Here is a 22,991-nt window from a genome sequence, read left to right as displayed (position 1 = left end):
GTCTGTAGGAACACTCAGTGCCAGCCGGTGATTGGCCCCTCTCCTGGACTGCCCTGCTCAGCCTAGGACATGAAGAATCACAGCAGGGATGAACTACTGCACCTTCAATCCTGCTTTGCCTGCCAGCCTACTGCCTGCAATGAAGATCGGGAGCAAGGTGTAGCTGGGCAGTTGAGAAGAGTTTCTATGTGTTGGCGGCAGGAGGGAGCCGCTTCTCCTTGGTTACTGAAAAGAGATGTTACCCAGTGCAGGTTCTAGGTTGGGGGTAGGGGATGAAGTGAAGGATTTATTTTTAAATCAGCATGACAAGCTTTTAAGACCCCCATCTTCTAGCAACTTGAGCCAGACACCAGATACTTAACATTTAAATTTTTTACTTGTTTCTAGCACAGACAATACACAAGTTGGCAGAACGTCTCATTAAAACCGTAGATGTTTTAGGCCAATGGTAATGATCGTGCAACCAAAATAAATCACAGAAGACTGTGGATTTCATCAACAGGTTAGAAAACTAGAGTTGCCTTTACTGACATTTGACTTCAGCTGTGTCAATACCTGCTTTAAGCAACTTGAACATTAATAGTTCAGCAGTAAAGAACATTACATGCATCTCCCTCCCACAATAACATTTTTCCTCTGCTTGCTCTAGGAAGGGGAGCAACTAAAAAGGAATCTGATTAGGCAAATGCAGAGCCATCCTGCAAAAACCAGGGCCGTGGACAGTCATTCCTACTAAGTGAAGAAACAGGCTGAACATGCAATAGAAGGTGCTCCTGATAGTAGAGCACCTGACGCCTCTCTCCTTTCTTCCTATGCTGCAGTCAAGTTCCAGATTTCTAATCTCCCAGTAGAAATCCACAATCCATTCAACTCAAGACTTATACACCAACTGAGAAGCCACGTAAGTATCATTGAGGCAACACGTCCTGAATTATACTGCAATTGGACATTCTGTACTCTGGGTCCCCTGTTGCATATCCAACAATTGTGCTGGCTTATTCGAAGAGAAGGTCTTCATCCTTCTCTTCTGCCAAGAGATTGGCTGGTTCACGTTCCCCACCAGCAGCCCTCCGTAGCTGCCGTTCTTTCTCAGATTTTTCTTTCAATACTTTTTTCTTTTCCTGGATCTTCTTTAACCTGTGAAGGGAAATGTGATTTATCTGTGAAACAAATATGTTTTCCTAAAACAGGCTAGCAGCAAAGATGACATACAACTTAGGTATGATAAAGCTGCCTGGAGAAGTTCTGCTGGAAACAAAAATCCTGTAGCAAATGGCAAAAGGCTTTTGTCACTATGCTACCACTGAAAAACTTAATCTCTCCAGATGAACTGATTTCTTCATCTAAACTATAAATTACATTCTTGACCTTAAACAGTGCATTATACTACTCTGCCTGTCTTTCATCATGTTTAATTCTCCTTTAATTCATTTCAGGTTTGACATTTTTGCTTCAGGTGGCCCAGAACACAGACCTGTGTGTCCTTAAAGCAGAACACCTTGTACTGTGTCACATCATTCCCTCTGGAAGAATGATAATGACAGCTATGTACAACCTCATGGTAGGGATTTATTAGTAACTTTCAGACAAGTAATTGCAGATCTCCAGCTGCCCAGATCTGGAGACTCGAGGTGCAGTAAGAACCTGGTCATATTTAACAGTGTTTGCTGCCAGATTTGGTGAATAGTTCTTCTAAGTCCCTTCTGAAGAATGGCCAATTTCAGAAAAGAAGACCTGTCTAGTACTGGTTTAGATATTTACCTGTAGAATTCCTCTCGTTCTCGTTCATCCAGTTCTGTGATGATATAAGAAAGAGTACGCTCGATTCTGGGAATAATCACTAAAAAATATAAATAAGTCGTTGGACTGCTGTTATATTAGCCAGGTTATCTAATGCAGTGCACAGATGGTTGTTTGAAGTCAATCTAGTCATTCTTTTGGCTGGGGAAAATTTCCGTCTCTTTCATGGAGGATCGTACTACTTCATTATGGACAAGTACACAAACTTGTTCTCTTCAGTAAGTCCAGGACTAAACTAAGACTCTGAACATCACAGAATCTCCCATAGCATGTTCTTTTGAAAGCTGCAATGGAACCAGTAAGCACTGATCCCTGATTGATTTTTTTTTTTTTCTCATGTAAGTGGTTAAAAAAAAATCCTTTAAGTAGTGGGCAAGATTTGAATTAAAACTAAGTTCTTCTGTTACATTCTTTCAGAAGCTTCTGTTCAATATAGCGCTTTTAGTCAAAGAATTATGATCTTGGTTTGAAAAAAACATAATGAAAACAAATATTCAAATGTAACACCATCACAAGGGAAGAGTAAAGACATTAAACAAAGCTTTAACACCCAACTGGGCAAGCTATGTGTCGGAATCACTTTTTGAAAGGAGAAAGCTGTTATCAGCACTATCAAAGTTATTTGGAAGGCTGCAGAGGAAACCTTTTCTATAGTCAAATATGCAGAATGATAAACTGCAGATAATGCCTGCATGTTCAAATGAACAAGTTACGTAAAACAATACTGAAAAGGATGGTGTAGAATCACATACTGAAATTAGTTATTGTGTACATGCAAAGATGATTAAATCTGAGCTATCAACTACTCGGGAATTTTAAATAATCAAAGCACCCTGGATACTGCAGCAAAAGGAGTCACAACAATATTGTGCATAGGTAATACTTAAGAAATTGCAAGAAACAAATTTACAAACAAGAACTTGAAGGATAACGAATTCAGATAAAAGAAAAATACCAGAGTATTGACATTAGAACTGCTTGTTTCCTGTAACACAAACCTGAACAGGTTACCAAGATTTCTCTCTGGATGTCTACACTGTGATCCCATCCAAAACCAACAAAAAAACGTCACTAGCTCTTCACTGGACACCACCATTAGTTTTAAAAGCTATTATGCTAGCTAACACCTAGAAACATGTTGTCTTCTATTTCTTTTCTTTGATCAAATAAGTCAAAGTCACTAACAGAGACTCCAGAATGTGTTTGTGAAATCTTTGTTTGATAGGTTCTCAATACAATTTCCTGGTTCCTTTCTCATGTTTGCATTCTCACTTATCTCTGTGTACTCCAGTCCATTCCCCTGAGCTTTTAATTTTTGTTCTTACTTGCAATATGCTTCATTGTAATGCTTTCTGAAGTGTTCTTGAACTGGTTAGAAATCTTACTAACAAGAAAGCAGTCCAAAAGAAGAGTGGTTGCCATGACCCTGCTCCTCATCTTGCATGGAGACAGAAAAATATTATGTATCCCAAATGGAAAAATACTCACCGTGTTCAATTGCATTCACACGTCTGTTTGTTATTTTAATGGCTTCATCCAAAGTAATAAAGGATGTCTGATGGAATGGGATTAAATAATTAATACAGAACAAGACAAATTTAGCATTTCCATCAATTCTATACACAAAACTAAATAGTACTTGAAAGCCAAAGCCAAGTGGATACTGTAGCTTTACAGGCTCCATTCCTCATAGAAGCAGAATTTTTTTCTACTTGATGTTAGTAGCACGCTGAACACTGCACATCAGCAGTCACAAATACCAACTCCCCAAAGAAAGTTTCTTCTTAGAGTTAAGGACTTCTGTTGAAGTGGTAATATAACACTGTTTCATGGCTGGAAAAGGTTTGCAACTTTGTACAGCACTGGGACTAAGGAAGTATAGTACAGCTCAAAGCATTAAGCTACAATCACTGAGACTACATTACTTTCATTTCAGAACAACTCAAACCAATGATCCTCTTCTTTTTTCCCTTCCACCAACCTGTAAGGACGCCAGTTCCACAAGCAGCTCCACAGCTTTGGCGTAGTTCCTCTTCAGCTTAGCCAGCTGTTCGCCACCTCTGGCCAAGCCAGTCAGCTCATAGCCTGAAAAAAAAAAAAAAAAAAAAAAAAAATCATTAAATAATAGTTGTTACTATTGCTACTACAGTGTTTTCTTACTAGATAAAAATTAGTACTTTACAAACTGCAGGGATACAGACAGTTCAGCAGGTGACAAGCTAAAGCTAAACCCATTAACAAACTGTCTTTATATTGGTTTATCTTACTACAGATCATTGTTGTGCATGTCCACATTAAGACCTACCAGTCTCAAAACCTGGTAATTCAAGACAAGCCTTCTCCTCGTCTGAAAAGCTCACTGATTAAAATCCACTATAGTTCCTACTAACCACTCCATGTCACGGGAACAGGGCAAAGTATAGAAGAAACAAGTACACCTGTGCCTATGATGTACACTGACTTATCAGCAAGACACAACATGACAATTATTTTTGTATTAGCATAGAATAACTGTAAGTACCTGTAAGATTAAAAAATACTTGTTTTGTACTTACTGTCCCCTCCTTCCTGGTAATGCTCAAAAACTGGCAAGGTTACACCTGAGAAAAGTGAACAAAAATGTGTGTAAGAGACATAAAGGGTTACAGATTTATTAAGTACAACTCACTTTTGCCCCATTTGCTTCTAATAAATTACATAAGGTCAGAAACTTTGTTGCCAAAATCTTCCTGTATAGCTTGGAATGATTAAGTCATGCTGTTCTGACATCTTAATATGGAACTTCAGAATTGTATTGAGATCAGAGATCTAGACACATGAAAAATACAGGGAAATACTCCAGTTTATTCAGTGTTCAGTTTTATTATGTTTTTGTTTAGTAACGTATTCCCTGTGCTTAAGGAATATTTTAGGCATTCAATCCTGATGTATCTTTATCGTTTTCTTCATAGACAATTATTGATACTTAATTTCCTGAAACAGTTAATTTGTGATACTTAATTTCCTGATCTATTTTTCAGTAAATCCTTATGGAAGTTATGCTTTGTCCAAAGATCTAGAAATTGGGACTGCAGTTTATGTACACTCATTTAATTTTACGAGAGGTAAATAACTAAATATAAAAGTTATATGCTGTACATGAAAAAAACCCAACAAATTACAAGTGTTCCTACTGTTAGATGAATAAGGGAAATAAAGAAGAGGAGACAGTGTTTGGATACATTCCTGCAGATTCCAGAGTCTCCTTCCACAATTCCCTTAAGAGGTAAAATAGTCTGGAAAAGAGTCACCTGCTACATTATCTTTTTTAGCCCTGATCTTGACTTGAGCTTTGTTCACATTTTGGATCACGGTGGTACTGTAAGGAAGAAAACATACATCTTAATCAGGTAAGTTGAAGTGGTTCATTAAGTTACCATTATATACAAGATTAGGTAGTTATCAAATAGCTGTAAAGATTTGGAAATCATCTTCAGGTCAGTTCTCTATGCAATTCATTGCACAGACTTCAAAGGTAATGCAGAAGCTTTGAAAGAATTCGGTTTCTGACAACGTTTGGAAATGTAAAAGATGCAGACTCTGTGAAGAATAACTTTAGAAATGCCTTAGACCAAGTAACAAAGCATAGCTAAAAACTAGCCAGTTATCTGGCAACTTACCTGAAAATATTTAAATAATGTTGAGTCTAATCAACCTGTGAGACTTTTTTCCCTGATAAAAGTGAAGGAATTTCAAGGCTTTAATGCAGACCAAGGCCATATCATTTTGTTCATTTAAGTTTCTATGTATTTGTTCTTTCAGAACATTTATGAGTTTGTTTACCCACTAACTCTGTCATATTAACAAACTTAAGCTTGTACAACAATTCATCTTGAAGAATTCTAAAGTGTCTTAAGGTCTTCCAAGACAAGGTCACTATAGCCAAGTCTTCTACTGAAGTACAGTTTTCTCAGAGAGTAGTATTTGACTACTGTTTATAGCTAAACACTGTGACTGGTTAGGACAGGAAACGGCTCCATATCCAAATGAAAGAGCAAAAAGACTTTTCTCCAGCAGCACACAGGTTACTACTGTGTCTGATCACTTAGTTCTTCCCCATTAATCGGTAGTACCATCAGCTGAATAATTAACACTTTTCCAACTTCATTTCACAAGACCTATGCACACTTGAATGAACTACCCAAATATCCTAGTTAGAGCTGTAATTTATTAAAATACAATTTTAAAATGTCCTACTGGAGTATAAAGATTTGTTGTTTCCCCTCTCACATACAGCTCCCACTAGCCCTAGTGAGACAAGGGGTCAATGAGATAAGAGGTTAGAAAAATTAGTAAAACTACTGTATGACTTACTGAGAGAAAATAACACATTACATACAGCCCTTAAATTCACAAGAAAGATCAAAATAATTAGCCCAATACTCTGCTATAAATTATCGTTTCCCTACATTTTAGATTCCAAGCAGAAAAAAACACCTTCTCAAGTCAAGGATTTCTGTGTAAAGTAAATTATGTTAATCTTTCCACTTGCTTTAGCTTCCAATGGAATATACATTTTCACCATGCAAATTATCTCTCTCTTGCATTGATGTCTCCCACCTTTACCTAATGGAGTTCTATTCATCCTGTCCCACCTTGTCCACTGTCTTTTTTTTTCTTTTTAAAGTGTATTTAAGAATTTTACTTTTTTTCCACTAGAGAAATCAATTTCCTGATCGGTCTTTCTCATGGGCAAGATCAGCAATCCTCACCTGAAATCTCCTGCCGTAAACTTTGCCTCAGCAAGTGAAAAGGCAGCTTCTCTCATCACCTCACCCATCAGCATTTTTGTCTGTTTAAAAAACAAAAAGAGGCAGCAAATACAAGGCACATCATTGCTCCTCCTCCAGGATAAATAACAACATAAAGAGAAGAATGAGATTTAAGGGAGGGAGAAAGTCCTGCATGTGTAGCTGACTCTCAAACTGCAACCTGTAATTCCTAGGTGACGAGCAAAAAAAAAGAAACATTTCAGCTATTTCAGTGTGGAACTCACAGAAACAGCAGAAGACTTGTCTGTCTTAATAATCACAAAACTCTACTACATGGGCATTAAATCACAACCACATAAAATGGCTTAGTGGGAAAACACTCTTTCTGCATTTTGTACTGGATACTATGAGGCAGATGAAGTTGTTTTTCAACATACAGATGTATGCGGCTTTGGGAAGCTGCACTCTCCTCCATTTTTTCCCAATTTTTACACGTTTGAAGCCCTTATAGCTAAAAACCATGCTATTGAGAAGCAAGAGCCTTTGTGTATTAGACAGCCTACAGGAAACAAGATGGAGAGTGCCAAGGGCTCATCTACAGCATAGCAACAAAGCACTACTGCTAACCACGGGCGCTGTAGCAGTTGCAGCCAGAACAGTACAACTAAAACCCATCTAGTCTGGTAGAACAGAACAAGCCATGTCAGGCCCTACTGTGTATCTTAGGTTTGTCATTCATGTTGCAAAGGAAGAAGCAGGACCCGGTGTTTCTTCATAAAGGAACAAGTTCCACCTGGACAAAACTGCTTTCTAGTGTACCGAGTCATGCAGGAAACTTTATAGATCTGCAGTATCCTCTCAAGCCAGATAAAGCAACAAAAACAGGGATACAGAACATGTCAAATCCACTCCTAAAGTATTTGGGAGCATCAGAGCAAATTCCCTGTAATGTAGTAGAGTTGATAGGGAACTTGGGACACAAAAGAAAGCAGAGCCTAGGCCTGATTGAAAAGAGGTGAAAAATAATTAACTCTTACAAGATTTATAGATCACTGTAACCAGAAAAACATAATTCTGCTCACCTGTCCTCAGTAGCCTCATTTACAAAAAAGAGGTTATCCACAAAGTTGTCCTACATTTCAGCCTACTTAATGAAGTTAGCAGAACAGGGATGCACAACTGACAGAACAGATTTCAAATAAAGTGAGTCAAACACAGAAAAATTCTAATTTACCTACCTCAATAATTTTCTTAAGGATCTGCCTGAATCGAAGTGTCAAAGCATCAGATTTTTTCTTCAAGAGGTTACGACCTGTTTGGGCCCCTTTCAAACGAGCTTTCATGATGGTCTGAGCCCTGACAAAGAGATGAATAAATAAAAATGTCCTGCGTCATCTGAAGGGATTAGGAAAAAACTTATGCAAAATTTTCTGATATGGGCATGACTGAAATTAAGAAGGAACCAAGAAACATCATTGCAATGAAACAGGATGGCCACTTCAGGGTAGGATTTTATGTTCCCATTTAAAATCAAGGGAATTTATTATGTTTATATCCATCAACACTGAAAATTACAAGGTTATTATCCGTGAAGACAAAGATCATGGAAAACTGACATGTCATTCTTCAGTGCTTCCATAATAAGAAATAAAGAGTTTTCATTTTTTCTGGTACTTTTAAGTCATCAAGAATCAAACTACCGCAAAAGCCCACTGTTAGTGTGACACTGGTATCGCTTTTAAGCTCTTTTTACTGCTACGTCATCTTCTCAAAATCAGACAACACAGCAAATTCCTCATGTGATCGTAACTGTTGACGCTGTGTTCTGATTTTACAGAGCAATGAGATACAGCAGTCGTACATTCTGGTTTAAAGAAAGTCAGAAAGTACAGTGATTGTGTATCTTCATATGCTATGCAGGATATTTACAAGCTTTTTAAGGCAATCAGAAGTAGCACCAGTTTAAAAGGGACATTAGTAAGCTAGCTGTAGCATTATATATCGTTTACTTCCAGTAGCACACTTACAGGTTTCTTGTACAGAATTAGGAACCGAAGAAGGATCCAAACCTTGCTTCCCTCTCTGCTGTGGAGTATATTTTATTTTGAATGATCTTTTTTATTTAAGTTAACTAGAATAGCAGGAGCTATGCTACAAAAACCACAAACTGTGCTAACCTAAGCTACCACTTTGTACACGCAGTCACTACACACAAAGGACAATACTGAAGTCAACTCTGTGTGAAGAGAAGCCTAATACACTTCCTCTCTGACTTTGGAAAAACTAAGTGTAATTAAGATTCCACCTATATAATGGAATCCATTACTGTCCACATCTACTGGCATATGATAAGAATAGCCCCATTAACATCTACCAAATACTTGTAACTGAAAAGTGCAAATACTTTCTGAATGTTATGATATATAAAAAAAAAAAAAAAAAAACAAACAACAACAACAAAAAAAACTAAACAAAAAAAAGATCAAAGAGTAAAAAAGGCAACTTTACTTTCACAACAAGCACGTCTCTGTCCCCACCTTGAACTAACTTGTTCACTCTGTTCACCGCCTGCCAGAGACTGGCCAACCTTCTAGTTCAAGCAAGATTTCACAGGCCCTGAGAATGCACTAAACAAAGTCTTGTTTACTGTCAAGGAGACTGAGCAGCTTCTGTAATTAATGATATCCAGCACAGAAGAGGCTCATACCAGCAAGGCACTTCATAAAGATAGAAAATCAAACCGAACCAGCCTTGTGAAATTCTTTCCTGTCAATTAACAAAAATATTTGTTGCAGAGGTAGGCCATCTTTACTTTAGCATCCTAGCTTACATTACTATCAAAACATCAGCCACATTGGGCTATTACCTCATTTGAAACAGAGCTTGTAAATATTAAGCCTTTGTACATCACCACTTTCTTGCCACAATAACCTATCAGCCCAGAAAATCAGTGCCTCCTCCTCGGACAGGTAAACTGAATGAAAAAAGCACTATCAAAGGGCAGGAGTGAGACCAGATGACTCAGTATATGCAATAATTTATTTCTGAACTAAGTTTCAAAACAAAACCTTTACTATGTAATGTATTAATCTTTCCCTAAAAACTGTTATTTCATATGTCCTGAGCTCACATGTGGGGGAATAATTATTACTATACATTCGAGGTTTTCTGTCCCGCAAGGCACCTTTTTATAAAGGCTACATGCAGGCATCAACCCAATTTTATGCAAGAAGATTTGAAACAGCCTTTCACCTTAAGGCAATATCTTTCTGTCCTGGAGGCTTGTGAAGAGAAACTGAAACAGCATTATTAAATCAGCAATTTAATTAGTACATCAGTTTCAATTGTTTGTGTCCCTTCTGATGCTGGCAGCTTTCTAGGCCTCGTCAGGAGACATCTGACTTCATGACAAATAGTTTGCTGTCAGGATCTGGAAAATTACTTGACTGTTTACTGCACTTTATGCATTTTACTTCCTTCTTTTTTAACACTTTATGGACAGCTTCTTGTACAGCAGTATTGTCTATTAAAAACTCAAGGGAAGCGACGGTTCAATATGTGCATTTTTTCTTATACGTACATTCTACGAGTTGTTCTTTTTAAAATGAAGGTTTGCATAACTGCATGATTTTAAAATAGCCTCCCCCACTGGGAGCTGGTTGCCTCTGGTGCTGGACCCTGACATGGCCCTCTGATGGCTGACAGAGCTCTTTTTGAGCCTGAAACGAGGAACTGAGATGTAAACGTGGCCTTCAGCTGCTTCTCTAGGTGTTCCTCACAGACACCCCCCCCCCGCTCCCTTGGCGGCGCAGAGCGGCCGCGGCAGCAGCGGCCACACAACCAACCCGACCGTTCCGCCCCGGGCCTCTTCGGGCCCCGCCGCTCCCACCCCGGCGGCGGCGGCGCCCCCTCAGCCCGCCCCCACTCGCGGCGGGGCGGACACTCACATCCGCGAGGGGAAGATCTCGATGCGGTCCTTGCCCGACATGGTGGCGACGGGTCGGCTCCAGCTGTCGCCGCGCCGTCACGTGACGCGCGCGGAGCCCGGCGTCATCACGTGACGCGCGCGGGCGCCCCCTCTTCCCCCCCCCCCCCCCCCCCCCCAACGCATCCCGGCCCCGCCCCCGCGACGGGCGGTAGCGTGTGGCTTCTGATCACGTGTCCCCCGGGAACGGGAAGGAAGAGAACGTAGTTGGCTGCCGGGTCAGTCTGTGCCACCCGGAGGCCTACCAGTCTGTCCGCCCGCGCGGCTCTCAGCGCCCCCTTTCCCGGGGGCGGGGGGTGGGGGGCGCTCTAAGCAAGGAGCGGTCTTCTGCCGCGGCGTTGAGTCTCTATGGCGGCGGGGGGAGCAGGCGGCTGGCCAATGGCGTGCGGAGGGGCGGGAGCGGGGCGGGTGAGCGCCTGCGCAGTGGGGTGGGGGGGCGGGCGGGCGGCGCACGCTGAGGCAGGAGTGGGGCCAGCGCGGAAGGCCGGGCCGCGAGCGCGGAGCGGGATCCGTCGGCCGTTTCCAGGTTAGGCGGCTGCGGCGCGCGCCCCGCCACGCGGCTCCCCCACCCTCCCCGCTTCCCCGGACCGGGCCGCGGCTGTGGGCCCTGCGGCGGCGGGAGGGGCCTCGGCGCGGCGGCGGGGTGGGCCCGGGCGGCCTCTCGCCCTCGCTGTGTTAGAGACGGGCTTTGCCCGGCCCGGCAGCGGCTGCCGGTCGCCCCGGGGGCCGCTCCCCTCCCCCTGGTGCCATCGCAGTCGTCGGGCATCGCCTGTGTCAGCGGCGCTCCGGCGGGCGGAGGAGCCGCTGCTCAGAAGGGGCTCCATTTTCGCCAGTTTCCGCAGAGGCTTGTGCAGCCGCGGGGGCTTAAACCTTTGCTGAGGCGTTTCGGACGCCTTGGAAAGATGATTTCCAGCGTTGGCGCTGTGGGTGCTGCGTTGCTCCTGCGAGTTGCACAGAAGGCTGAAATGAAAAGCTTGTATCTGTGGAGAGAGGCGAGAACGCTGTGTGCGGAGCAGCGTTTGTCCTTTCTTGCCTGCTGTGGTTGGGGTTTGTTGCTTGGCAGTATATCTTTATTATGCAACTTATAAATAGGCGTGTAGGATTGAGCTGAACTGCATTAAGTGGAACTGTAAAGTTTTTATTTTTGATCTTGGAGATAATTGATCAGCTTCAAATTATATGAAGTTACAGGAAACCTTTGTAGGCATGTTTTTGTAATGCTTTACTAGTCTGCATCTCCCCTTTCTGAAAACAAATAATGGGGATAAGGGTGAACACAGTCTCCTGAATTGTATGGCCATGTGTATGTAGCATTTGGCATTGCCATTTTGCTCTCTCTTTAAATTCTCATATCGCTAGACAGCATTAGCACTGCTGTAGAGATCAAGAGTAAAACTTCAAAATGGTGAATACAACAAATTTTCTGAATGAGTGATGCGTTTGACTCAGCATCTTAGGCTCCTGCTTCTGTAGGAAACTTTCTGTATGAAGCTTCTAGGCGCAGACAACAGGAATTGAACTAACCTGGTTAGAGGTGATGAGTATGTAGATTCATCATCAGGAAAATGAAGCAGTTGAAGCATTCCCTCATATTGCTACATCATTATGAAACATTAATTTTGTATGTTTTTACACTGTATAATGAAAGGATCCTCTTGTTTTTCAGGGTTTTTTTTTCCTCCTGACTAGCAGTACATTAAGGAGTACCTTATTCCTTTAGTGCTTCATTCATGTCAGGCTAGTTCTATCTTCGGTTCTGATTATTGCCTTTGCTTTCTTTGCTGACAGCTGGCCTCTGGAGCAGGTCTTACAGGATTACTCCAAACATCTTGTGCTGTGTGTAGAAAGTGATCTTCTGGAGTGTAGAGTCTGCTCTTCTTAGTACTACAAAAGCTTTGCTCTACCTCTTAGTTTCTCAGCCATGCTGTCTTATTATGTGCATACAGATACATTTGTGACCAATGCAGGCTGCTTCTCTACCACATCCTCCTGTTGCTAAAATCTGATTTAAAATTTTACACAGCCTCATGAATGTAGATGAACACAAGGTGTGCAGTGCCACCTTTTCACCATTTGAAGTCTCTTTGCTACAGTGAGATACCTATAGGCAGTATGACAGTTGAAGTGGATAATGAAGTCTGGGTAGCAAGCTTTTTCTACTTCAATGCGAAGAATTTGCATCTTAGCAAATGGTTGTGGTAATACTAAAATACTAGTTAATTTATTGTTTAATTTCTATTAAAACCTAAGTATGAATTGCACAAGCCTTATCCTAATTTGCAGCTTTTTGTGCCAGTGTTCCTCTATATCCTCACCAGTCCTTGCTGATTTTTTTACCATGTTTGTCAGAGAAGAGAGAGGTGTACTGTTAAATAAAGTTTTTGTTTCTTTCTGCTCAAATTCCAGAATGCCAGGACTAAGCTGTAGATTCTACCAGCATAAATTTCCAGAGGTGGAAGATGTAGTGATGGTCAACGTTCGGTCCATTGCTGAAATGGGAGCCTATGTCAGCCTGCTAGAGTACAACAACATTGAAGGCATGATCCTTCTCAGTGAGCTGTCCAGGAGACGTATTCGTTCCATAAACAAACTTATCCGTATTGGGAGGAATGAATGCGTCGTGGTCATAAGAGTTGACAAAGAGAAAGGTATTTGGTGATACTATATGCTATACCAAGATTGAATTAATAGAGAGAAATGCAGATAAACTGGGCGGCTTAGGTATTGGTTTTGCCAGGGGTTCTTTTTTTAAGGTGCTTAAGCAAAACAAACCGTCACTGTGCCATATTATGATCATTCTTCAGTTCCTCTGTGTCCTTTGGGAATTGGGTTAATGAAGGTCAATCACATCAGTAAAGATTTGCTTAAGTGAGTCCTCACCAGATCAATGTTTGATCAACAAACCATAGTGAAGTGAATTTTCCTTTGATACCTATGTAGATTTTCTAAGTCTTAACTGAAGAGGAGAATCATCTGGTGTAGAGATAAACATCTAAACAGTGAGCATTTGATTCTCAGAGTCCATCCTGCTCCTTAACAAATCTTGAACCTTGACTATAAAATAAATGACATGTATGGAATTATTATACCACATGAATTCTGTAGGTTACAAGTTGAGATTTGTACAGGCAACTTTGTCTTCTCCTATCTTCTGAATGTTTGACTCTCTTACTCTAAAGGGGATTTTTCAATATATTTTCTGTTTAGGACATGTTGGATTTCGATAATACTGTTCCATGCAATCTTTAAAATCTATATCTAGGTATAAAGAAATAATATAAATAAACATTGAGCACATCATCTAGAAAACTGACTGTTGGTATGATGTTCTTCAAGTAATATGCTTTTCTAGAATACTTCTGAAACTGCAGTTAGCTCTGAGATAAGTAATGAATGACAGAAAAAACAGAGAGGAAAGAAAGACAAGAAGAAATTTATTTCAGATAGATCTAAAGTGAAGTAAATTTCCCAGCATCTCTAATGAAAGAATACTTCCTCTTACAAATTGATTTCGTTCTCATATTAACAGAGAAACATGCCTAAAATTCACGTAGTGGTCTTTTATTGAATCTTTTGGGGAGCCTACAGTTTATGAGAAGAAGGTGGAGGCCTTTTCAGATTTGCTAAGAAATAGTTCAGAATAATTTTTTTCACAGACAGCTCTCCCAAAAGGGTATGCAAGGAGTTAGACTCAGAATTAGAGGCTAGGCCTACTTTATTAGGAAATCATTCAGAGATAAACCAACACAGTGCCAACGCTGAAGGAAGTTGAGTTGACCACTACAAAAATACGCATCAACCTTGCTTGTTTGTATGCTGGTGTGATTTTTGCCCAAACTGTGTACAGCAACATAAAAATGGATCACTGATTGCAGAAATGCTATGGAAATTTATTCTAAATTTGCAGAGAAAACATTAAGGCAGTAATTTTAGAGAATGCTGTACAAAAGATTTGCTATTGTAAGTACTTGAAATAATAATTTAATATCCCAATTTGGATCATAATTTGATCAAATTCATTAAAGTTTGGTTTTGTTACTTTCTGTAGCAACACCTAGGGATAGTGTAGGCAAGGGGCAAATCCTGAGCCAGTGTTTATTCTTTATGCATTTCTTTTGAAGCAGTTAGACTTAGTTTGCACAATGTCTGACGCTTTCAAAATTATTTTCCCCAATAGGTTATATTGACTTGTCAAAAAGAAGAGTTTCACCAGAGGAGGCAATCAAATGTGAAGACAAGTTCACAAAATCGAAGACTGTAAGTTGTTCTGCACTGTGTATTTCCAGCTTCTTTCCCGAGCAATCAAAATGCACAGACATAAGATAATATGAAAATAAAGTATTCTCATTTATTAGGCACACTCTGATTCTCATTTATCCATGCAAATATGTATAATCGGTTCATCTGTCCACGAGTGCTCTGGTAAGCTGCTTCTTAATGTATAGATCAAGGAAGACATCAGTTGAAAGTCTGTGGTGTAAAGGGGTATATTTAAATGATCAGAAATCTAAAAATATATGCTGGTTTAGCACACTGTGGACAACTTTATTGAAAAGGCACGAAGATAGTTTAAGGCATCGACTCCCACCCCTACTACTGTGTGGTCTTACACTTCTGAGTAGAAGGCTTACCATTAAATATTACTTTTGGTTATAAATTTTTGTCTGGTTTTGGTATTTGAGTTTTTTAACACTCCTTCTGTGTTTCAGGTTTACAGCATCCTTCGCCATGTTGCTGAAGTCTTGGAGTACACTAAGGATGAGCAGCTTGAGAGTCTGTTCCAGAGAACTGCCTGGGTATTTGATGACAAGTACAAAAGACCAGGATACGGTGCTTATGATGCATTCAAGCATGCAGTCTCGTAAGGACATCTTTTCTAGTTTCAGGGGCTTATTTCAAATTGCAGAGAACTACAGATTCATCATAACTTTCTTTTGGTTTGTTCCCCCCCCCCGCCCCTGCAGAGTCAGTATATAGAATGTGCTGGTCAAGTAAACCTAGTAAATTTTGACATCAGTCTTCCAGTTGCTTATTGTAGGTTTCTCGGTCTTACTGCTTTCTTCAAGTTCCCAACGTTCTTGAGAAAGGAGGCTCAGAATTGACTTGTGTTTATCCATCTTTGAGTCTGCCACTCTGTGTATGTCAGGTTTTTAAAAGCAGTAGTTGAATCTGATGTGGAGAAATACTGAGGCATTGGTGGATAATATGGCTTAAGTATAAAATGAACATGATTACAAACGCTGGGAAATCTTCTATAGCTACAGATGAGCCTGTGACATTTCTAACAGAAGAAGCAGCACTGATGTTGGTTTGTCTGTCAGAATTTGCCATTTCTTTGTCCCAGCAGATGTTATTAAAAATACCTAGCTCTGTGTCTGAAGATATTTCTGCTCACAGCTGACTCTCACTCTTCCACTGCACGGGCAGAGTTTTTCTTTTTTAAATGCAACAAGCTGACTTTGTTACTTCTCTACACTTCTAAACTTGAAGAATGGGAATAGGGTCATGAACTTAGAAATGGCATTCTGAACAGAAAGAGTTGGAAGTTGTGACTCTAAGGGAATATGCACTGAGCTTGATAGCTCTTAATTTCTTATGGAGTCAGATATTTCATTTTGCTTTCAGAATTAACCTATTTAGTCTCTTTCTAAAAATTCTACCATGAAATTGTCAAACCAAAAATAGATTTCTCAATAAACATTTCTAATTTTACACTTATAGCACATAAACTTATGAATGGTGAACTTAAATTGAACGCTAGGTGGCAGTAATAAAATTGTAGAAATTGTCTTGACTTTTAAGCAGCAGGGCAATTGGTAGCTTTCTTTATTGGAAGAACAAAACACTAGTTACACTGGCTGTTTAAGCTTCTCTGAAACTCAGAAAAATTCCTGAACACACACACACACACACACACCATTTGTTGCTCATCTGCTATTCAGTTTGGAGCACAAACTTTGAAGCTGTCTGTTCTCAAAACGTGTCCATCAGTAATGCCTTAAGATTTCTGACAATGGACTGCAAGTTTTATTTGTTCCTGTTGTGTTCCTACATAAAGCTATAATGGTTGAACAGAAAAATGTGGACATTGCTGTGCTTGCTGAAGCGCTTGCAGGAGGTTTAGTGTGCCCTCTAAGAATTTGACTTGTTATTCCTTTCTTAGGACTGAGGATTAGTGTTTTGGGGTTTCACACAGCATGATACCTGTGGCAAAATTTTAAAGTATATCTGCCCTCTGATCAGTAAAAATGAAACATCAAGAACCTATTTGTTGAATGCCTACCAGATGCTCGTGAAAGTAACTCAGAGATTTAACAGGATAGTTTGTAAGTGAAGAAGCAGAATGTGCATGTCAGATAAATCACTTGTGCCATACAGGTTCATATTCTGATGTGTAAAACCTGTCGTATTTCTGGATTCTATTTGCTGATGTTTGGCCCTTCTAATGCTTATACTCAGTATATAAAATCATGAAAGATGTCGTTTTATTAGCAGCAGAGATCAATCTCCAATATTGCCTATTTTTTTGGCCATTTTAGTTCATGTTTGCCTGTTAGTAATATTGTAGGTGATCTGGTATTGTTTTTCAGAGAACTGCAACTCTTTCCTCTGAAGAATGAGAACAGCTTTTGTATTTGGTTTTGTTCTCCGTTTCAGATATACTTTGGATAAAATTAATACAGCATTAGAAAATTGACATCACTTCTTCAAATAAGAGCTGCTAATTTATATTGGTAAACAGCGAAAGAGTTTGCATCTGTGATCTCTGGATTTAAAACTGTTAGCTTGTGATTTTAAAGACTTTTATCCTTTCTTTAGCCAAGAATGTAGCCAGCAGATAAGTATGTGTTTCTGTGATCCAGTTACTGTTAAAAAGGTAATACAAAATAACATGGAATGAGTATAGGTTAATTTGCAGAATGACAGAAATCTTGCATTTGAATAAAACACTAAAAATAACTCAAAAACTTCAGATTCATCATGGATTTTCTTTCATGCAATATGGGTTTATCTTCACATTGGAGGGAACACAAGTACCAAGCAACAGATATTTATCTCATTCTGTGTATCGTATACAAATGACATTCTGTCTAATCTTTCCTTCCAGGAACAGATTGAGTAAACTACTTAGATGCGTTGTTGTTAAATGCTTCCAAGAGAAAATATTTCAAAAATAGATGCATTTATTTTCTTCCAGTGTTTCAATGGACTCTTAAGAAATGTTTCTGTTTTCTTTGCCTAGTAGATCGCTAGGATTATACATAAGAATATTGAAATAGTACCAGAAGTTAATGTTGTGTCATATTCCACTTCGATATAACTTCTGTAATGTTGGTTTGCTTGTCTCAGGGACCCTGCAATCCTGGACAGCCTAGATCTGACAGAGGAAGAGAGGCGTGTATTGATTGACAATATTAACAGACGTCTGACACCGCAAGCAGTCAAAATCCGAGCTGGTGAGTTCTTTCCAGATGTTCATTGAAATGTCTTGACACTTAAATCAAGTTAGTGTATTTTGTCACAAACTATAAACTCAGTTAAAACTAGTGGTTTGTAGTGCTGATATTTGAGTGGAACTGTTCAGAATTAAGTCACCTTAATCAAGGATTGCTTGCAAAATACTTATGTGGGTTCTGTCCCTAAGTGCAAGGTGGTTTGGCTTTTATTTTTCACCCCAAACTGCAGATTCCTTGGGACACAGTGTAGTTGTCCTGATATATAATGCAGTATGTCATATTGCATTGGCACACAATGAATTTAAATATTGTAGATGCAGTAATAACTATAAAATATTTTTTTTATTATTCAAGCTGTTAAATTAATTGATTCCCCAACAGGAGGATTTATCCCTGTCAACATGTCTACAGCATATGTCTTAGCTACATGTTCGTGAACATGAGAAAATAGTTCTGACTTTGCTCTGGCTGTATTTCTAACTGGCTGATTGCAAACCATTCAGCAGGATGTATTAGCTCAAGCCTGGCACATCTCTAACATCTTCATAAAGTGTATGATGTAGTTCGCCTCTTACTAATTCAGTGCAGGCAGAAAAGGCACATGACTGTGCTACCTAGGGAAGGCATACTTTAAAGCTGTAAATCTGGTTGTACAGCTAACAGCCTAAAAGCATGCTTGCCATTAAACAGGTAGTCAGTATAGCAGAGTCACACTTCTAACTAGTTTGAGAAATTGCCTCTGCTCTGCAAGGATATATTGAAGAGCATTAGCACTTGTTGGTTACTGTGGAGAGAAGAAAAGATAAGCAATATCCACATGACAGTGAAAGCAAGAGGAGGGTGCAGAAAGTAAGGTAATGCAAAATTCCTTTACCTGTTACTTTAGATCCCTGTGAGTTAACTTCAAAAATGTAAGTAGGATTTGATTAACACAAAAAATGAATTCACTAACATGAAGAGCACTTCATTAATTTGGATAATAGTTACTTAATGAGCATGTTCTCTTACTTCCTTTGTCTTGCCTATTTTGTTCTGATGGTCTAAGTTGTTTCTAATTTTGTCTTCAAGGCAAGCATAGAAACTTTCCATCAGCTTGTGGTCTCGGCCTGAGGCTGACTGGGATGCTCTTCTGTGAATTTGTTTGTTAGCTGAGAGTTAGCAGGTTCTTGTTAGTCACCTAGAAGTGAGACTGACTTCTCTGGGTAGCTTAGTCTTGCACCTTTGCTACATAGGTAGAGAAATCTTTGTAATATCCTGATTAGTCTAAAGACAGGTATGACCGGCATTAGTCTGTGCCTTAAGTTCCAAACATCTACAAACAGTTATAGTTCACTATCATTTAACTATATGTTATAATACGACTTACCTTAAGAAAGAAAAAAAAAAAAAAAAAAAAAAAAACAAACAAAAAACCACACAATTCCAGTGTGCTTCAAGTGATGCCTCTGCCTCTGTTGTAATTGCTGACAATTCCATGAATTTGTGGATGTGCTGTTTTTCAAGTTTCATTTTTCGTGACAGATCTTTCATTTTCTCTAGTATTTATTGCTTTTATATCTTCATCTCTCCATGTGAAATACATAGTTATTCCTCTTGAATTTACTGGGTGAAAGGTGAATGAATGTGGGGTTATAATTCATATCTTGCCTTTTCAAAGCACAGTGTAAAATGTTGCCTGTTTAAAGAATTTGTGAAGAATTTTACCTCAACTTACAAGTCAAAAAAGTGAAATGCGTTCCTCAGTTTTCAGAGCTACCGAGGCTCTCATGGATATCATTGAATGCTAAAAAGCTTTATTAAAGCTTAGGTTAAAAACTTTAAAGATTCTACAACTTTTGATAACTTTAAAGTTTTATTATTTCTATTCCTCTGTCCTAGATATTGAGGTGGCCTGTTATGGTTATGAAGGCATAGATGCAGTAAAAGAAGCTTTGAGAGCAGGCTTGAACTGTTCCACAGAGAACATGCCCATTAAAGTAAGTGTCTGTCTTAATAGTGAAATCAGAAGCAAAGTTTTCTGATGCCCTCAGGTATCAGTAGCATGCAATTGCAATTGTTGCAGTCACACAGCTGAGGCCGGGAAGCCATTTGGTTGCCTTCTGAGTCTCCTCTAACAGGTTTGTGACATACTTCCTTTCAGCTGTGTGCTGGCAGCTGTTCCTTTGTCTGTGCTGTGGCTTCCCAAGTTCAAGAAGCTGTATTTATTCTGTTTGGTTTATTAAAGTCTAGTATTGGCACATTACATACCTACTGTTCCTTTATATAGCCTTAGGTAGGGAGCAATAAACTTTATTTTCATGTATAAGATTGTGTAAGAAAATAAATGTTTGTTCCACGTGTGTTTGCGTGTAGGTAAAATGGCTACTGTACCCAGGCCTAGTTTTTCTTCCCCAACAATTTTAGGATATTGAGTGTATTACTGAATAAGGGTTTTCAAAAAACTTGAAAACACTTCCTTCTTTGAAAATTATTTCTCATAATGGTTTCTTGTAACAAAAGGAAAAATTTACTTATTCAGTCGTCTTAGAAGAAAAAAAAAAAGTACTGGTTGTAACACTTCTAATTCTTTGAAAAATTATACGATAGGCTGTTTTACTGATCTGCAAAGTGGATGTTCTCTCTGCTTAACACTATTTGTCTAAATAAACATACTATATAAAAATAACTGATGCTGATACTGGAAATCAGACAGGCTGTGCACTTTCTTGTCTGCTATCTCAGTCCAAGTTTATGCTTTGAGAACGGGTTTTTCTAATGGGAAAATGTTTCTTCTTCTGTGAATTGTACATTCAGAGCAGTGTTGCTCACTTGGCTTTCAATACTTTTCTGTCTGTTTTTGTTACTGAGTTTGCTTTTTTCGTCATTTTTCTTACTTCCCCCTCAATCCCTACAATATGATAGATTAATCTGATAGCCCCTCCTCGTTATGTGATGACTACTACAACACTGGAGAGAACTGAAGGACTGTCCGTTCTGAATCAAGCCATGGCTGTAATTAAAGAAAAAATTGAGGAGAAGAGAGGAGTCTTTAATGTGCAGATGGAGGTAAGAACACATTACATTCTAAAATGTAATTTTTTTTTCTCCTCACTACATTTTTAAAGTAGAGCAAGATCAGTAGTGCTAGAAAAAATTTTAGCTAAAAGTATTAAAAAGCTAAAAAACCCCTCAACTTCTCTGTTCCTTAAATAAACAAATGGGCAAAAGTTCTGATTTTCCTGATTTTTACTGTGCAACTTCAGGATGTATCTTGTTTCTTGCTCTTTATGTAGAATCAGAATCTACAAATATCTATAGTGTTTCTTTATGATGGTTTACCATATATTCTGGTTTGGGTTTTTTTCAGCCTAAGGTGGTTACTGACACAGATGAGACTGAGCTTGCAAGGCAGTTGGAAAGACTGGAGAGGGAAAATGCCGAAGTGGATGGGGATGATGATGCTGAGGAAATGGAAGCCAAAACTGAAGACTAAATGTTCTGGGATATTTAGAAGAATCACCATGTGAAAAATTAGAGACACCATTGCAAACACTCTGGACTAAATGTTTCCAGTATTGCAAACTTCATATGCAAATACTTGAAGTGTTTTAAAAAGACCAAAATGTAAAAGGCTCTTCTAAATAGCATTTGATGCAGCATCTTACGCAATTTGAATGCTTTGAACAGAAGGTGCCTAGTCAAATTCAAGACAACAATCTGGCCAGAAGGAGGTTGCAGCCCCATGTTTAACACTTTCATACATAACAATTCTTAATTGGTGATTACAGCTCAGAGCATCTGTTAATGATCTTTCCTGTGAGCATCAAAACCAAGCAAGCTGAACAGTCCTATACATAATGTATTTCAGCAAATATTCAATAAATTTCTGGGCTCTGTAATTCCAAGATTTTTTTTTTCCTCTTTTGTCACATGGCCTAGAGTGATGTGAATTATAAAACCTGGAAGGGTGTGATCAGTGGGTGACTCCCCTCTAACTTTGAAAGGGCTTTATTTTGTTTACTTTAAATCAAGCCAAGAATGATTGGAACAAAATGGGGTTTTGGCAAATTTGTTGATGTAGACTTAAAAGAGCATTTCCTTTGTTTATCATCTGTGTTTAGGGACTGAGAACTTGAAAACTTTGAAAATAGCTTGTTACCATTCCAATAAACATAGCTGATAAATGACAAATTATATACAGTTGCACTTTGCTCCTATACAGGAATATAGCAGAAGCTTTAATGAATTTACTCATACTTCAAAATAGCCAGTACTGTCTTGTGAGCCCTCTGCTGCACGATGTTCAATTCTGCCTACCCTAAATCTGGTTTACACTGGACTGAGCTATCCACTCTAGAAACAACGTGTTTATCTTCTCTGAAGAAGAGAAACACGATGTCCTTTCCATGTTGGAATATAAAAAATAATAATCCAGTTTTCCTTGTCTGTGGGAACTGGGGGAGAGGAGTTATTTTAAGTAACCTTTCCAAATTGCTATATTTCAAAATGTATTTACTTTTTTTAAAAAATTTTTCATGTCCCATACTGCCCATCTCCTAGAAGCACAGAATATTAAGAAAAAAGGAAAAATGTGTGAAAAATGTGGCTTTGAGCCTTAACTAGGAATTCTTAATACTAGTTTCTACTACCACAGTACAATCTCATTGCTACATGGTGTTGTCACAAAGGGCATACATATTGCAACCTGTGCTTGGTTGTTGAAGTTCACCTGTACCCAACTCTTAATAGTAATGCAAAGTCAAAAAGGTTAAGTAACTTCCAGTCTTTACAGTGTTGGAAAATACCTAAACGTGTCATCACAAAATGGAAACAGACTTTTTTTTTATGGTTATTTTCTTAAATTGTTTCTTCAGAAGCTGTGTGTGACAGCCTTGTCATGGCTTGAAGTTGTGATAATGTCCATTTCCTGTTTGAACAGCTCTTCCAACTGCCTGTTTGCTAAAATAATGACCTGACTGCCATTAAGCACAATCTCTGGATACTTGGACTAAAGCACAA

The 22,991-nt window shown here is 39.0% G+C and overlaps 3 protein-coding genes across 4 annotated transcripts in view; 2 read left to right on the top strand and 1 right to left on the bottom strand.

Moving 5' to 3' along the window:
• Nucleotides 1-22,991, top strand: part of TMEM229B (transmembrane protein 229B) — a 323,642-nt gene that overhangs the window by 61,988 nt on the left and 238,663 nt on the right. The window lies entirely within an intron of this gene.
• On the bottom strand, nt 358-10,623 carry ATP6V1D (ATPase H+ transporting V1 subunit D). Its single transcript, XM_042790966.1, has 9 exons — nt 10,499-10,623; nt 7,790-7,907; nt 6,552-6,631; nt 5,091-5,158; nt 4,356-4,400; nt 3,782-3,885; nt 3,289-3,355; nt 1,762-1,840; nt 358-1,137 (listed from the first exon to the last, which is right to left on the bottom strand). The coding sequence occupies exons 1-9, from the start codon at nt 10,537-10,539 to the stop codon at nt 996-998; spliced, it is 744 nt and encodes a 247-aa protein (XP_042646900.1). The 5' UTR covers nt 10,540-10,623; the 3' UTR covers nt 358-995.
• On the top strand, nt 10,730-21,871 carry EIF2S1 (eukaryotic translation initiation factor 2 subunit alpha). 2 transcript variants are annotated; one of them, XM_042790963.1, is made up of 8 exons: nt 10,730-10,754; nt 12,943-13,184; nt 14,714-14,793; nt 15,246-15,397; nt 17,887-17,993; nt 19,872-19,969; nt 20,895-21,038; nt 21,340-21,871. In XM_042790963.1, exons 2-8 carry the CDS (start codon nt 12,944-12,946, stop codon nt 21,463-21,465), a joined length of 948 nt encoding a protein of 315 aa, XP_042646897.1. In that variant the 5' UTR covers nt 10,730-10,754; nt 12,943; the 3' UTR covers nt 21,466-21,871. The 2 variants fall into 2 exon arrangements, with proteins under 2 accessions (XP_042646897.1, XP_042646896.1); XM_042790962.1 differs by lacking the exon at nt 10,730-10,754 and adding an exon at nt 10,948-11,062.

The sequence above is a fragment of the Tyto alba genome, unplaced genomic scaffold, assembly GCF_018691265.1.
Source record: "Tyto alba isolate M040663 unplaced genomic scaffold, T.alba_DEE_v4.0 Super-Scaffold_18, whole genome shotgun sequence".
Classification (NCBI taxonomy): domain Eukaryota; kingdom Metazoa; phylum Chordata; class Aves; order Strigiformes; family Tytonidae; genus Tyto; species Tyto alba.
Note: the sequence above shows the minus strand (reverse complement) of the source record. Positions and strands in the feature narration are given on the sequence as shown.

Excerpts from the sequence above, each read along its gene's own strand:
- EIF2S1 (XM_042790963.1), top strand. The coding sequence starts at position 12,944 with ATGCCAGGACTAAGCTGTAGATTCTACCAGCATAAATTTCCAGAGGTG. Across the intron at positions 15,398-17,886 it reads GCATTCAAGCATGCAGTCTC|GGACCCTGCAATCCTGGACA; the intron begins GTAAGGACATCT and ends TGCTTGTCTCAG. Across the intron at positions 19,970-20,894 it reads CAGAGAACATGCCCATTAAA|ATTAATCTGATAGCCCCTCC; the intron begins GTAAGTGTCTGT and ends ACAATATGATAG.
- ATP6V1D (XM_042790966.1), bottom strand. The coding sequence starts at position 10,539 with ATGTCGGGCAAGGACCGCATCGAGATCTTCCCCTCGCGGAT. Across the intron at positions 5,159-6,551 it reads TTTACGGCAGGAGATTTCAG|TACCACCGTGATCCAAAATG; the intron begins GTGAGGATTGCT and ends TCTTCCTTACAG. Across the intron at positions 3,886-4,355 it reads TTACCAGGAAGGAGGGGACA|GCTATGAGCTGACTGGCTTG; the intron begins GTAAGTACAAAA and ends TTTTTTTTTCAG.